At 52.3% G+C, this 16,506-nt stretch overlaps 1 protein-coding gene across 1 annotated transcript in view; it reads left to right on the top strand.

The window, feature by feature from the left end:
- Ltbp2 (latent transforming growth factor beta binding protein 2) overlaps positions 1-16,506 on the top strand; it is a 110,352-nt gene that overhangs the window by 86,256 nt on the left and 7,590 nt on the right. Inside the window, exons 17-28 of the mRNA XM_010645640.2 lie at positions 668-796; positions 1,738-1,866; positions 7,130-7,249; positions 11,265-11,384; positions 12,443-12,565; positions 12,761-12,886; positions 13,250-13,375; positions 14,039-14,161; positions 14,251-14,376; positions 14,791-14,913; positions 15,576-15,707; positions 15,937-16,062. Coding sequence (XP_010643942.1) covers positions 668-796; positions 1,738-1,866; positions 7,130-7,249; positions 11,265-11,384; positions 12,443-12,565; positions 12,761-12,886; positions 13,250-13,375; positions 14,039-14,161; positions 14,251-14,376; positions 14,791-14,913; positions 15,576-15,707; positions 15,937-16,062 — 1,503 coding nt within the window. The remainder of the gene's footprint in view (positions 1-667; positions 797-1,737; positions 1,867-7,129; positions 7,250-11,264; positions 11,385-12,442; positions 12,566-12,760; positions 12,887-13,249; positions 13,376-14,038; positions 14,162-14,250; positions 14,377-14,790; positions 14,914-15,575; positions 15,708-15,936; positions 16,063-16,506) is intronic.

Raw genomic sequence — 16,506 nt, 5'->3', positions numbered from 1 at the left:
AAAAAAAAAAAAAAAAAAAAAAAAAAGACAACAGAAATGAGTAATTTCAAGTACATTGAGGAGGAACAGGAGGTCATTGCCTCAGAGTGGGCAAAGACAAAGACACTCTGAGCTTGCCACTATTTCTTGAGTCCATAGGGAGTATCAGTTGACTAGAGGGTGGCAGTAATCCCATGCTGATGAGTATCTTATGCTGATGAGGTGGTTATGTTGATTAGGACAAGCAAAATGCTCTTACAACAGTAGGTGGGACCAGGCAGGCTGATGAAGAGTTTGCCCCCAATGATGAATGTAACAGTACTGTATATTTAAAAAGTACCAATAAACTCAAATAAAAAAATGATGAGCAAGCAACTGGCTTGCCCTCAGCAGGGAGGCCATTCTCTGTGAATGCAGACTACTAGAATCTATTAAGTCTTAATCAAGGGGATGCACAGCTGTGAGTTCCATCCTGGCTAGGGCTGAAGGCTCTGGCTTTGGGAAGTCCCATGGGCCTTACACAAGGCCGTGCTGCACGTGGGTGTGGGAGGGCTGGCGAAGGTGGGGTAGACTCCTGTTAGGCTTCCGGGACCCCTAGACCCTTGCTCCAGTGCTCTTCTCACCCTGCTCCACTCCCTTCATCCACCCTCCACCCTGCCATAACCTCCACTTGCTCCTTTTCCCACAGGTACTGACAGATGTGCTGCTGGAGCCACCAACATCTGTGGCCCAGGAACCTGTGTGAACCTCCCAGACCAATACAGATGTGACTGCAACCCTGGCTACCAGCTGCACCCCAGCCAGGCTTATTGCATGGGTATTCACTTGGGTGTCAAATGCCTACTTTGAGGCTGGGGTAGTTGGGAGCAGGAGCAGAGAACTGAGTCAAAAGTCCAGGCAGCAGAAGGGCCAGGCCATGCTATGTGGTTGATGAGTGCAGCGATGCAGTCCCTATGGACAAAGCCAATTTTAACTTCGCTGAGCCTCTAGACTCCAGGAGAGTGGGAAGCCACCCAGTTCACCTGGGTCTGCACCTGCCCTGAGGTTAGCCCACTCCTCAAACTGGCTGTGCTGCTGCCTGCTGAGCAGACCAGGGTCTCCACCAAGGCCAGACCTGGAGGAGAGGACTGGGGCCAAGATAATCAACTGTGGACCTCATTGATCCCCTTGGAATATTTTTGTGCAAAGGCCAATGGCCAGGGATTTAGCTCAGTGGCGTTGCATCTTCCGTGCAAGCACAAGGTCCCGAGTTCCATTCCCAGTACCAGAAAAGAAGAGACACTGGATCACAAGCCATATCAACTGTGGTTTTGAAGGAGAAAGGAAGCAATTTCAAAGCCACAGGAGGAAGGGGACAAGGGGCAGGGAGTGGGGGCTAGCAGTCACCCCAGGACCCTAGTGCCGAAGTGGGCCTGATGGACTAACCCTGTGGCTTTTAACCTAGAGGTTTTTTTGTTTTTGTTTTTGTTTTTGAGACAGGGTCTCACTATGAAGTTCATTCTGGCCTTGAACTCACTATGTAGCCCAGGCTGGCCTTGAACTCACTGCAGTCACTCTGCCTCGGCCTCAGGATTATAGGCATGCACCACCATGCCTGGCTTAGCCTAGAGACTTTCATCTCCCTAGTCCCCTCTGTCCCCCTCAATGTCCCCCTTCCATGTCACATGGCACCATCCCCTTCCTGGGCAGGTTGCTGGCAGGTGCCCAGAGAAAGACACAGTGGCCTCCCTAACCTCCCTCCTTGCTCCCTCTGCTCAGATGACAATGAGTGTCTGAGGGACCCCTGTTCAGGAAGAGGGCATTGTGTCAACAGCGTGGGCTCCTACTCCTGCCTCTGCTACTCTGGGTACACACTGGCCACCTCGGGCACCACACAGGAGTGCCAAGGTAAGCCAAGCCTGCCCTGGCCCTGGGATGGGCTAGATTGGTCACAGAAGAATATACTTGGTCTGGGAAGCACACAGTCGGGATGGAAAAGGAACTGGGGAGGAAGCAGGTGCTGTGCTGGGACCTCAAGGAGGGAAAAGAATCCAAAAGACAGCAATGCTTGCAAAGGTCTCAAGGAATTGTGGCTGGAGCCAAGAAGGTATCAAGGGACTTGGCTAGACATGGGGACCAAAAGCCAGGTCTCAAATTCTGAGTGACAGGAAGCTACTTTCCTTTTGGGGAAGGAGGAAGCAGAATTAGGTCTTCTGGCAGACTGGAAAGCAGGCTTTTAAGAGAGGAACTCAGGGCCAGGGGTGGTGGCGCACCCCTTTAATCCCAGCACTTGGGAGGTTGAGGCAGGAGGATCGCTGTGAGTTTGAGACCAGCCTGGGCTACATAGTGAATTACAGGTCAACTACATAGTGAGACCCTGTCTCAAAAAACCAAAACCAAACAAACAAACAAGAGAGGAACTCAGTCCCTAGCAATTTGAGATACCTGCAGGCTATCAATTTTCCCTGGGAAGTCCTGGCTCACTGCTAGGGGGACCCTTGGTAGGCACACTTCCAATTCAAACCCTTTAACAAAGAACGATTCCCATACATTTTTATAAATGTGTTCACAAAAAATGTAAGGGAGTGCTTTCCAAGCAGTGCCTTAAGATTTCTAACCAAGAGCTAGGTAAGGTGGGACCTGCCTGGAGTCTCGGCATTCAGGAGGCTGAGGCAGGAGGATTTTAGTGAGTTCCAGGCCACCCTCTACTACATAGTGAGACCCTGTCTCAAAAAAAAAAAAAAAAAAAAGTCAGAAATAGAAAAAGATTTCTAACCAGTTTGGAAGTGTTCACCTCAAGAATGGCACTGTCTCTTCTTGGAGTTCACAGTGCTGGTTCTGGCCAGGGCAGCCAAGTAGTTATCGCAGCTCCCCAGGGCATCCAGGGGAGCTATATATCCTTTCATGCCAGTGTACCCTCAACTTGTGATCCCCTGAAGGATCTGGCCCACAGGGACCAAAGCCATCCACATCTTCTCACTTGATTATGGGGCCAAGGGAGGTCTAGGAGATAATCCCGAAGTCCATGGAAGAGGGAGCTACTGTGTGCATCATCCATGAGCACTAAGGCATCAAGCACTCTGTGCCAGACACTGCGCAAAGCTCTGGGAAAGCTGAGATGAGTGAGTGCGAATTGTGACACTGCGGGATCCAGGTGAGCAGGCAACTGGCTCCGCAGGAGAGAATTGCCAAAGGTTTCTTAAGAGGGCGCTTGAGCTGGGGCAGAATAATGATAGCTGCTATTTAATGAGCACTTCTCTGCCAGTGCTTTATGACACAAAGCTCATCATTCAAGCCTGTGTTATAGTTTAGCAAACTGAGGCTCGGGGAGGTGAACTGAAACACTCAGGGGCCTCACACTTGGTTACGGCAAAACTGGAAATAGAGTCAAAGTCACTCCAGCTCCAAAGCACGGCTTGCTTCCTTCCAGAGACACATCTTTGTGTGCAGGAAGTCAGACGCCGATGCAAAGCATGAACAGGAACGGAGGTTGCTCTGGGCAAAGGGAACCGTCTCCACGGAGAACAGAGTAGTGAACAGGCCTGGCGCCCGGCCCTGGTGAGGAAGTCAGTGTGCCTGGAGCGTGGGGTCCAGGCAGGAAGTGGCAGGGGTTGAGGCCAGTTTGGGAAGTGGCTTGGGTACCAGGCTGAAGAGCTTGGATGCTGTCCCAAGGGCAGTGGCAGCCAGGAGTCCCCAAGCAGAGGAGCGGTGAATGGGTCAGCTGGCCACCAGCAGGGTGACTCAGGCGGCTGTGCTCCAAGTAGTCTGGTGGATCCAGGGAGCGGTGGGCCTGGCCCCGCTGCCTGCGGACAAAGCCCGAGCAGCTAGCCCAGGGCGAGCCGTGGCTGCTTCAGGGAACAGTGTCGCCGGGACTGGCCCAGACCAGGGATTTTGCTCTGTGCCAGCCTGGGTGTCTGACTATCTCTGCCAGCCCCGACAGCTGAGGAAGAGAGAGGCAGAGGCCAGCTAAAGTGCTTTTCCCAGTGGGGCTTGGCTGCCATTTGAAAAGCCCTTGACCGGCATAAGATCCACTTTCTAAATTTTGCCAGTCTCGTAAAGTGATATGTCATTATTTCAGTGACTTCATTTAATACTGAATTAGTTATGAATTAGTTTTCATTTATGAATTAATAATCCACAGCTAATTATGAATTAATGGATAATAATTAATAGAAAGCATTATTGTTTATAAGTTAATATACATAGAAATAATCATTAGAAATGATTTAAATATTTACATTACTAATAAGTTTAAGCACTTCTTGGCATATCGGCCTTTGAGTGTCCTCGTCTATAAATTGCTTGTTTCTGTCTTTGGCTCACTTTTCCGTGAGCAGCTGGAAAACCCATTGCTTTTTGTCTCTTGTGGTCTTTACGAGCCCCATCCATGTTCCAGGTGCTTAGCTGGGTTTAGATATTATGATTCTCTCATTGTCCTCTTCCCTTCACCGTTACCCCCATGTCCTGCTTTGAACAGAAATCCTTACTTTCGATGTATTGAAATTCACCTTTTTGCCTTATTTTTGATGTTGTTGGAAATTTATTTAAGAAGTCTTTCCTTTCCTGCCAGGCACATGCCTGTAACCCCAGCACTCGGGAGGCTGAGGAAGGAGGATTGCTGTGAGTTCAAGGACAGCCTGGGCTCCACAGTGAGTTCAAGGCCAGCCTGAACTGCCTAGTTGGACCCTGTCCCAAAACAAAACAAAACAAAAAACCCCAAAAGTCTTGTCCTTTCTGTCAGTCACAAGGAAAATCTACATTTTTTTTAATGCCAAAAATTTTGATTGCTTTGTTTTGTTTTGTTTTTGTTCTTTATACCAGGGATCTAACTCGGGACCTTGCACTTGCGAGGCAGACATTGAAACCACTGAGCTAAATCCCCAGCGATCTACATGGTTTTTTTTTTCTGTACTGAGAATTGAATTTGGGATTGCTCTACCACTGAGTTATATCCCCAAACCTTAAAAAAATGTTGAGACAAGGTTTTGCTAAGTTGCCAAAGCAGGACTTAAATTTGTAATTCCCGTTCCTTAGCCTCTCTACACTTTCTTTCATTAAAGTTATTGCTTTCACTTGTGTGGGATACTTTAGCCCATCTCAGGTCCCTTTCCTCCATTTCTATTTTCTCACCCCATAAGTTGGTTTTCCCACGATCACCTCAGGCGGTGGTCCTGCCCCCACCCTATTTAGGGGTTCTTTGTCAAGTCGCTACATCCGGCTCTGCTATGAGTTCCCTTGTCTCTCTGTTGGGATTAGAGGTCTCAAAGTGAAGAGTAATTATTCCTGAGTTGCTGCAGGTTCCCCGCCAACACACTGCAAGGACAGGATCTGCACATGGTGGCCTGGACTGGGCATGGGACACCTCTGCCAGCACCTCAGCTGTGCTGAGTTTTTCTTTTCTTTATTTATTTTTGGTACCAGGGATCAAACTCAGGTCCTTGCGCTTGTGAGGCAGGTGGCAGAACCACTGAGCTAAATCCCTGGCCCTCCTTTTCTTTGGCAAAATGTTTATTGGTACAATTTAGATATACATAACGGTAACATTCGTCATGGGGAATTTGTATCTGTACGTGATGTCTCAATTCTTCCTTCCTCCCTTAACCCCTCCTCCCCTCATTTACAAAAGCTTTGTTCTCATTTTTTCCTTCTATTTCCTTTTTTTTCCTTATCCCTTCCTTCCTTTTCCCTTACCCCCTCCCTTGTTCCCCTTCTCATTTAAACATTTTCTCCCCATTTCTCAATATTTACTACACATTTTGGTCCTTATTTCCCTTTTCAGTTTCTCACACACAGAGAAACAAAGTGGTATTTAAACATGTGTGTTGCACTGGGGTTTTCAAAGAATTGCTCAGATGGAAACATCATCTATAAAGCAATAACTGTCACCTTATCCCTTTAGTAAGTACTTATTGGGGTTCTATGCTGGGCACAGGAGACGCTGAGATAATAAAGCACATTCCCAGAGGTCAGGAAATCTAAGGGCTGGGGCAGAAAGGAACCCCAGAAAGGAGCGTGCAGGCAGGAGGGAAGAAGCCAGCTTTGCCAGAAGATAAGTAAAGTGCAATGAACCTCCCAGGGGTGGGGGGTACGAGCCACTCCAGCATATGTGAGGGCTCAATGGCAGGTCCTGCGCAGCCAAGTATTGCATAGGAGGCAGGAAACAAGTTGAGGGGAGTTGGCAGGGGCAGGTCATAAAAGACTTTACATGCCAGGCTGAGGAGCCTAGATTCTGTGGGGCAGGTTTAGCACTAGGATAATAATAGCCCACAGTTCTTCAGTGCCTCCTCCTGCTGGGTTGGTACTATGCTAAGCTTCCCACCTGAGTTATCTCATTTAATCTGCATTAGGGCTCTGTGAAGTCTCTAAAACCAGTGCTGGGGAGGGGCAAAAATGAGGCCTTGATGACTGTGACAGTGGGGGCACAGAACGGGGAGTGGTCGCAGGAGCCACAGTTGATCTCTTCAGCTTCTGCTCAACATGGTAGTGGGAATCCATTGGCTAGTAAGGTGAGGAAAGATCTTCCCAGCAGTGGCGCGGGTATGAACAAAGACTTGGCGGCTGGACCAGTGGAAATCTGCTACAGCTAAGGCACCAAGGGGTGTGTGCGAACCAGCAAGGATAGCAAGGCTGGGGCCAGGCCGTGAGCCAGGTTGCAAGTAGAACTTCAGGTGGCAGAGACGCCCTCCAAGGGATCAGGAGGGCACTGACTTGACCATTATGGGACCAGTAAGTTTTGGACAATGAGTGACACAAACCACACCCAGCAGATCCTTGGCTGCCTAAAATACCCTCTCCCTCTCCCTCTCCCTCTCCTCAACTAACCTTTAACAAAGCCGTTGAGAAGAACTGTAGAAGTAGACCCAATGTCCACTGTGCTAGGTCAAGTCGGGGCGGGGACTTCATTGACCTCCTCAGATCATGCCATGTGGACTGCCATGGTCACCAGGTGAGCCCTCCCATAAGGTGAGAGCTACAGTAGCCTCCCTGGGAGAAGAAACTTGGGTCAGGTAGAGTCTGGTCAGTCTCAGTCCTCATCCCTCCAGCCAACCATGGCTGCAGCAAGCATGCCTTCCTCACCCAGGCCTCAGCATGGTGTGCTTGTGCTGCAAAAGGTACCTCAGGACCTGCTCCAGGGCTGCCTTTGACTCGGGACTGTCTTGTGTGTTCACAGATGTAGATGAGTGTGAGCAGCCAGGGCTGTGCAGCAGGGGGCGATGCAGCAACACCGAGGGTTCATACCACTGCGAGTGTGATTCTGGCTACATCCTGGTCGGGAAGGGACAGTGCCAAGGTAAGGAATGAGGGTAGGGGGTCAGGCTGCTACCCACACACTGCCCACCACCACTGCCCTTTCTGCTTGTCCCCCACTGGGTCCATCGGTGCTGAGCCCACTCCTACGGACAAAAAGATGTCTGTGAATTCCTGAGTTCTTCCATCGCCTTGATGATATTTTGGCATCCTGTCTCCCCACCGTAGCAGAGAAATGCAAATTTACATGACATCCCGGGCACATCTCTGCTTCCTTACTTTGAAAAATGGGCTTTCTTTATGTGGTAGAGGAAGAGTCCATCTATCTGGAAGCCTTGGCCTTCTTTTGTTTTTGTTTTTTTTGAGACAGGGTCTCACTGTGTGGTTGAGGCTGATCTGGAACTCACTATGGAGCCCAGGCTGGTCTCGAACTCACAGCAATCCTCCTGCCTCAGCCTCCCAAGTGCTGGGGTTACAGGCATGCGCCACCACACCCAGCAAGCCTTGGCCTTCTTGCTAAAGCTTGTTAAGACCGTGAGCTCCTGAGGGTTCAACCATATCCTTAGATGACCCATACAAGGACACTTGATAGGCACCCAACAAATCATAATTGACGGACTGCATGAAGAATGAATGAACAGGTCCCAAACCTTTCTCCCCTTTCCCAGCGGCAGCAAAACAGTGGTGGTGGTGGGAGCAGTAACAACTAGTCTTTACATAATAGCCTAACCTGCCACTATCACAGCAGCTCTGAAAACCTTCTGGCACCTGTGTCACTACCACCTTCTGGCTAGGCTGGGGTATTAAATGCTTGCAGAAGGAGTAGGTCCTATGTCCCCAGACTGGTTAAGACAGGAATAAAAGCCGGGCAAGGTGGCACACACCTGTAATCCCAGCACTCAGGAGGCTGAGGCAGGAGGATCGCTGTGAGTTTGAGACTAGCCTGGGCTACACAATGAGTCCCATGTCAGTCTCAACTACATAGTGAGACCCTGTCTCAAAAAACCAAAAAAAAAAAAAAAAAAAAGAATAAAAGAAGGTAAATCAAGGCTCTCTCTGGGAAATAAAAAAACCAAAACCTGCTGTGGGTCCCAATTTAGGATCCTGGCCAGGACTTGCCAGGTCCTGGAGGTAAGGGATGAGTTTGTGTAGCTGTGAAGGGACAAAGCCTGTTTCCCAATCCATTACCATGGAAGCAAAGTCCAGAGTCCTAGGAAGTCTTGGCAAAAGGGAGAGGCGGCTGCAGGTAGAGGACAAATGACCGTCTCTTCCCCCAGTGTGTCACCTTCTCCAAATGCCTCCCGTTAGGTGTTCCCTGTGTATATCTCAGGCCTCTGCATGATCGAGGGCAGAACCCACTCCCTCTGACCTCGTGAGAGAGCAGAAGAGACATGTCATTTTCCAAGACAATGGACAGTGACGGTCCCACCACTTGAGGGCACCTACTATGTGCCAATGGCTGTGCTATAACCTCTTTTAAGTATCACAACAACCTTATGAACTTGACAGTAGGGTCTATTGAAAAGAAAAACTAAAGGAAATGAACTAAGAAAATACCAGAACATTAAAATATCAGATTTATGTGAACCAGTCTGTGTTAAGGGCACAGGCTATGGCGCGGTCGGGCCGCAGTCTGGCTCTTGTCTCATGTCTGGAAATGGAAACTATCATGCCCATCTCAGAAGCTCTAGTGAGGACAGGATAAGCTAGTACACATAGGGCGCTCAGCCGCATTTCTGGCACATACAGACCCCAAGTAAATAGGGACAAACATGACTGTCAGAGCCCTGTCCCTTCCCTTTCCATGTCCAGATTCCTCCACCTCCATCGCCCTCTTCTGGACTGTCTCCTGCCCATCTAGAGGAAAGATTCTAGACATGAGCCTCGTCTGGGAGGTCAGGCAGAGTTCCTGGCCCTGGGCGGACTCTTGGAGACTGTTGAAAGAAAGAATGATGTCTGCACACTTCTCCAGGTTTCCCTCAGTAACCACAGGCCCAGCCCATCACCGGGAGCTCAGTCAATTTCTTCTCCCTCTTTCTTCTTTCTCCAGTGAAGAAACCGCTTTCTCTACTGAAACCCAAAGCCTCTGGTGAAAGGCTACGGGGTCTGGATAGCAGCCCATGCAACAGTCTCAAGGGCATTTCTGTCCTACCAGGACTCTGGGTTCCCATGGACAAGGACGGATTCTCCTGAAGGCGGCCAGGGCTTTTGATGTCCCCCACCCACATCTGAGGTCCCCTGAGCAGCTGGTCCCTGCCTGAGCGGCCTCCTCGCCCCCACCCTGTACTCCCACCAGGGACAGATGTGAGCAACCTTATATGTCCTCATGCAAAAGCTGATCCCTGGGCAGAGAAGCTCCGGGATCCTCCCAGGCTACCTCAGACAGCAGACTGGCAAGTTGGCCTCCGCAAGAGCCGTCCAAAGACTTCATTTTTATCTCATTATGGATTTAGGAGGATCTCTGCCGCAATATATTTTCATCGCCAAAGTCCCCCATCCTTGAAGTCATCAATGGCTTTGTGGTCCTCCTTCAGGTACCTCAGCCAGGGCCAAAAGAGCATGGTGCTAGATGCTCCCTCTGGAGTGGCCCACGTTGGTGGTCCTGAATTCTTCAATTCCTCCATCTCTGTCCCATCTTCTCCATCTTGTCTTTACATCTTAGAATAATTTAACTTGGTGTCACCTTAACCCAACAGGGGCTCATGGTTTCTACCTTTCCAGAGATAAGCCTTATCTCAGTCTCCCCAACTTTCCCTAGGAACTGTGGGCCCCTCTTTGCAGATACTCACCTGAATGGCCACTTTCCCTGTACATCCCTTTTCTGCATCCTTGGGGTCCAGTTTTGGGCTCAAGAGAGTCCCCGTTCCCTGGGACAGAGAACTTTGATGTGTCTAACTTCTGCAGAACAAGCAACCTCAGGGGCACTTATTGTCACCCTCTATCTTGGGGTCTACATCCTGTTTGCAATGGCATTGTTGGCTTCAGTCCCTGTACAGAAGGCCTGTGCTCTGCCCTTTGGCCTGTCTCCTACATTTTCTCCATGGGTGCTGAGTAGATCTTCCTTCTGCCAGGGGGCCTCTGAATCTGCACCAGTGGTGCACTTCCTCCAGGAGAATAATTACCCATTTAGGAAGAATAAATCTTCCTGTTTCCTTTGGAGCTTGGCCAATCTGTCATAAATGGTGAGCGGGAGATTTGACATTGGGCAAGAGGAGCATAATGTCCTGCAGTTTTGACCTAGAGTACAGTCTTTACTTCAGCCTAGGTCCCCTAGGTACCTTGAGTGACAGGCTTCTCAGCAGGCTAGGTCACCAGATAAGAGCTGTGCACTCAACTACCAGGGGAACCCCTTCCTCCTCTTCCTGTCACTCATCTCCTTGCCTGTCTGGTTGGAGCCCAAGCTCAACCTTTCTGTCTGATCTTCTTGGATCTCAGCAGAGTGGGTACCAAGACCCCCTACACCTCTTGCCTGGAAGAGAGGCCTGACACTTCTCCAGCAGAGAATCCATGCCAGCCTTGTCCCTTTGGCCTGTCCTCAGCTTCAAGGCTGGTCTGGGTCATATCCGAGATGGGGATTTGTCCTTGGTCCTCATTTCCTTAGGAAATGAAGCTCATTTTTCCTTTACTGCCCCTCTGGTGATCTGTGGCAGCAGTCCAACAGATTGCTGTGACAAGCACAACCAATCCCAGTAACGGTCACCATTTGTAAAAGATTAGGAGTTCACCAAAGGAGCTGTGAAGGCCCTTCCCAACAGTCCAGCTCACAAAATAGCACTCTGACTCTCCCACAGCAAACAGTAACCACAGCCTACTGCACCCACCCAGAGAGTCTCCCTTTCTCATTTTGAAATCCTTCCATCTCTCTTTTGTCCAGGACAGTGGGTGGGAGGTGGAGCTGAGAACACAGGGCAAGTCTCATTTTCCCCTTGTTTTCATCTATACAGACACTGACTTCCCTCTCCCTCTCCGCGGGCAGGGTCAAGGATCTGCTGTGTCACAGAGCTACCCGTGGGCTGCGGTTCTCAGAGATGACCAAGGGAGGGGCTGTTGTTTTCCAGATATCGACGAATGTCGTCAGCCTGGCACTTGCCCTGATGAGAGATGCGTCAATTCCCCCGGCTCCTACACTTGCGTGGCCTGTGAGGAGGGGTACACGGGCCAGAGCGGGAGCTGTGTAGGTGAGGGCCACTTGCCAAGGCACCAGAGGGCTGTTCGGCCTTGGGACTGCTGGTTGAGCCCACACACGGGGACGGAAAGAGGCCGGCAGAGAGAAGGGTTTGGAGGCTGTTGTCCTCCCTGATCGCCGGGCTCCTGGAGAGAGGCCGGCAAAAAGAAGTGTTTGGAGGCTATTGTCCTCCCTGATCCGGCTGGGCTCCCAGTTGACCCTGGGCATGGCATGGGTGTGCTTCCCTTCTGGTGCTCGGCCCTCTGAATCAGCCGGGGCGGGGGCCTCTCTCCCTGGCCACATCCGTTCTGAAGCTACAGCCCAAAGTCCCAGGAGTTTCTGTGGCTGGTTCCTGTGGGGTGGGGTGAGGAACCCCAGTCTTGGGATGAGGCTGAACGGTGGTGATAGGCAGCAGCTAGGTCCCTCTGTTCTGTCCTAACAGCACTCGACAGCAGTTGTCCCTCTCCCTCAAGAGCGGGCTGCATGTGAGCAGCGGGAAGAGCGTCCCCCGCCAACCCCCCACAGGAAGAGGGCCTGGGTTTCAAAATGCCAGAGGGACTGTGTTTTCAATAGCTGCTTTGAGGCTCTGGAGAGGGCAGACAGTTCCCAGGCCCTTGAGACTGCCACAGCCGCCTGGGCCTGGCTGGCTTCTCTCCACACTGCCCACCCATTTATGGAAGTTGGTTGTCAGGCTGGGAACATGGGTTGTTTGGTGGCAGGTAGGAGACTAGAGAGAATTTGACCCATGGTGAGGTGAGTCAAGGTATTTGGACACCTCATTCCCGGTGTCCTCAGATGGAGTAAGCCAGCCTTGGCTTGGTTACCTGGCCCCTTCTAGGATGTATACAGAGCGGTTTGTGTTCTAGATGGGGCTGAGGGAAGCTCAGCGGGGAAGGGATCCTGTCTTGGCTTGGAGGAATGAGGGGATGTGGCTTCATGGCCTCCCTGGCGTGACCCAGGGCCCCTCTGAAGGCTGATTCCCTGGCCTCTCGGGTGAGCTGCTCTAAGCCTGCCAAGGTGGGCTGAATGAAGGAGAGGGGCCAGCCTGCACCCTGGACTTCTCTCCTACAGATGTGAATGAGTGTCTGACCCCCGGGGTCTGTGCCCATGGGCGGTGCATCAACCTGGAAGGCTCCTTTAGATGCTCTTGTGAGCAGGGCTATGAGGTCACCTCGGACGAGAAGAGCTGCCAAGGTATAAAGAGGCCGAAGCCCCCTTTCTCCACAGGCCAGTCCAGTCTGTGGCTCCTTCTGTCTGCGCATGCACCCCACTCACCCGTTCATGCTCTCCAAACCATGCTGCGAGCACATCCCCGCCCACGTGTCAGTCTCTGGCACTCCTGGGATGTCTGCCCTGTAGTGTCACACAGAACTTGATGGCCGGTTTCAGATGTGAATGAGTGTGCCAGCCGGGCCTCGTGCCCCAAAGGTCTCTGCCTCAACACCGAGGGCTCCTTTACCTGCTCTGCCTGCGAGAGCGGATACTGGGTGAACGCAGATGGCACTGCCTGTGAAGGTACCTTGGGCAGCTACCTTCTTACCAAGACTGGGCTGGTGCTGAGGGGCTGTAGATTAGAATAGAGATCTCTGTAAAGGGACTTTGCCCAAAGGACAGCTTCTATTGTCATAATCCTCAAGCTCAAAAGGAAGGGCAGGAGAAAAAGGAGGTCACAGAGGCAAGAGGGAAACTGAGGGTAGAGCTACCACTGGAACTCCCTAGGGAGGAGATGTAGGAGCTGCCTCAGGGAAGGTCCTCAGCAGGGCCTGCCCTTCCCTAGTGGCCCAGAGTCCTCCCTGCTCAGAGTCAGCCAAGAGGTGTGGGGTGGGCCTCACTGGGTGGTGCTAGCCCTTCTGGGTCCTGGCCACGCTGTGTTCTTAGACCTAGATGAGTGCACCTTCCCTGGAGTCTGCCCGGCGGGTGTCTGCACCAACACTGTGGGCTCCTTCTCCTGCAAGGACTGTGATGAGGGTTACCGGCCTGGCCCCCTGGGCCACACCTGCGAAGGTAAGAGCCCACCATGGAAGGAGCACAGTCGGGGTGCAGGGAACAAACCCATCACTGCAGGTGGCAGAACGGACAGGGGTCCCTCTGTCTACCTAGGATGGTGGCTGGCTGGGGACACCTCTCCTCACCACTCCCTGAACAGAAGTCGGACCTAGGGCTCCTGAGCCAACCAGGCTTAGGGCCTTTGTGGGTGTTAGCATCACTGCGGGGCAACGTTCAACGTGCAGCTTCCTAGTCTCCTGCTACACTCCTTCTCTGGACTCTAGTGGGGCCTTGGAATCTGCACTCTGATAAGCTCCTCCAGGATTCCTCGTCAGGGTGGCTGCTGGGAGAGCACTAGCCCCTACCAGGCAGTCTCACGCTCCCATATCTGTCTCCTTGGCTTAGTCCCCATTGTTTCACAATGAAATCTGAGGCCCCTTGGCTGTAATAGGAACAGGGCTACTGGGCAGTGCAGGCAGTGGAGGATCTCAGCCAGAGCAGGGCCAAGTGGTCAGAGCTGTAGTCATCCTGCTTCCCCGGGTGCCCTCCCCAGCTTCCCCCAGATGGCCCCATGGGTCCAGTCTCTGAGGGCAGGTGACAGGTGCTTGCGAGACCTCCCTTCGGCTCTGTCCGGGGGAGGTGCCACTGTCAGCTGCCTCCCTCCCCTGTGTGGCCCTGCAGATGTGGATGAATGTGAAGACCTCCGTAGCAGCTGCCTGGGAGGCGAGTGCAAGAACACAGCAGGCTCCTACCAATGCCGGTGTCCCCCGGGCTTCCAGCTGGCCAACGGCACAGTGTGCCAGGGTGAGCACTCCCGTCTCCCCCTGGGGCTGGGAGCTGAGAAGGTGAAGGTGACAGCACCCAGGGACACTTGCTGCCATCTTTCCCCTCAGATGTTGACGAGTGCGCAGGGGAGGAGCACTGTGCACCCCGCGGCGAGTGCCTCAACAGCCACGGCTCCTTCTTCTGTCTCTGCGCACCTGGCTTTGCCAGTGCAGAGGGGGGCACAAGCTGCCAGGGTGAGACACCAGCATGGCCCCGATGCAGGCAGCAGCCGGGGTGCTGGAGGCTGTCTGGAGTGGAGTCCATCTGAGGACCAGTACTGAAAAAAACCCAAAATGTTCACGGCTTCACCCAGATGCATGGGAGCCAAGTGTCTGGGGAGGGATCTGGAGCCCCTCGGCAGGGCCTCTCCGTGACGTGTGAGGCAGGCACACACCCTCTCCAAACTCTCTGTGTTGCCCTTCTACCCCTGACACAGCCCGGTTCCCCACCCCCAGCACAACCGCTGTTCCAGCTCTGGGCTCTCCATGGGATCTTCTTTTCTACCTCGGCCACTTCCCGGCCCTCCTGGGTAGCTCCAGAGGGCTCGCTGGGGACCTGACAGGGAAGAGACCCATGGCTGAGTCTGCTGACGGATGTTTCTACTGTAGATGTGGATGAGTGCGCAGCTGCAGACCCGTGTCTGGGAGGGCGCTGTGTCAACACCGAGGGCTCCTTCAACTGTCTGTGTGAGCCTGGCTTCCAGCCCTCCCCACAGAGCGGGCAGTGTGTGGGTAAGGGCTGCAGGGGGGTGGACAGGCCCCAGCCCCATGTCTTCCCGCCCTCTCTGGTCCTCAGCTCCCTGGAACAAGGAACTGCGTCTTCCCGGGAAGCAGAGTGCTTTCCATGCGTTGATCATCCAGCAGAGAGAGCATTTATCAAGCCTCTGCTGGCCCAGAGACCGTCTGAGGCTGACAAAATGAAGACAGTCATAATCTTTGTGCTGGCAGAGTGCACAATCTAGTTCTTAAAGGCCAAACTGATAGACATTGAACACCGGCTATGCTCAATGTCTTTTGCTAGAACAGTTATAGACGGTTTTGAAATTGAGCAAGGGAGAAAGACATGAAGACCGCTCCCTGCAATCCACTATGGTGAAAACTGAACACAGAGAGAAGTGTAAAGTGCGCTCCTGTTGGGGACAGGAGGCAGTGGAGGGAAGGGAGTGTCGCCGAAGGCCAGGAGCTCTTCCTAAACAGCATACGGTCCTCTTCCTAGATACTCAGCCCTGCAGGACCAAGGGATGATTCTGAACTGGACGGGTTGGGGTTGAGATGAACACAGTCACTTGGAATAAATCAAGGACCCCAGAGGTTGTGGGATGTGACCTTGTAATGCTAGCAAAGTGGGGCCAGAACAGTGACCTGGTCACACCTGTGCCCTCTTTTGGGGACAGATATTGATGAGTGTGAGGACTACGGAGACACAGTGTGTGGGGCTAGGAGCTGTGAGAACAGCCCTGGCTCATACCGCTGTATCCTGGGCTGCCATCTTGGCTTCTATATGGCCCCGACTGGAGACTGCATTGGTGAGTAGGAGGGCTGAGGACTAGAAATGATTTTCCCCTGTGAATACTGGTTGTGCAGATATTTTCCATACATCAGACCTTATACAAAAATTGAAAAGGAATGTTACTGTTAGAGCTTTTGTGTCCTGTGTTCAGAGACTGCTTTTCACACATCTATTAACAGAGCAGATAAGTATTTTCAGAAAATAGAGCACTCACACTGTCTACCCTGGTCCCTCCTCTCCCATAGACACAGACGAGTGTGCCAATGACACCACGTGTGGGAGCCATGGCTTCTGTGACAACATGGATGGCTCCTTCCGCTGCCTCTGTGACCAGGGCTTCGAGACCTCACCCTCAGGCTGGGACTGTGTTGGTGAGAAGCCTGCGGGCTACCCAAGGTCTGGGCCAGGGAAGGCTCTTGGGCCCTTCTCCTCTCCGTGGGTCTTGAATGTCCTGGACAGAACCCCTAGCGCTCTCCTCCTGAAACATTTAGGGTCACGTGATGGGTCCCCAAAGGGTGGCCAAGGGAGATGTGGAGGACGAAATCTCAGCTGCCCCCGGTAGCTGCCATCTCTGCTGGGCTGGAAGGGGAAGCACAGCTAAGTCCTGCCAGCAGAGGGAGCAAGCAGATGGAGGACACTCACCTACCTCACCCCCACCTTTCCCTAGAGACCTCAGAGTCAAGAGGCACCATGTTTACGGAATGTACAGAGGGATAGCCCTCCTTTGGGCCAAAACTCTTCTCTCTTCCTTCCCAGCCCCTCTGACCACCTGCCCCTCCTCCCTCCTAATTCACACCCACTTTTGCTTCCTTCTG

The sequence above is a fragment of the Fukomys damarensis genome, unplaced genomic scaffold (assembly GCF_012274545.1).
Source record: "Fukomys damarensis isolate Sample0158 unplaced genomic scaffold, DMR_v1.0_HiC HiC_scaffold_21, whole genome shotgun sequence".
NCBI classification, from domain to species: Eukaryota; Metazoa; Chordata; class Mammalia; order Rodentia; family Bathyergidae; genus Fukomys; species Fukomys damarensis.
This window is presented reverse-complemented; position numbering and strand designations above follow the sequence as displayed.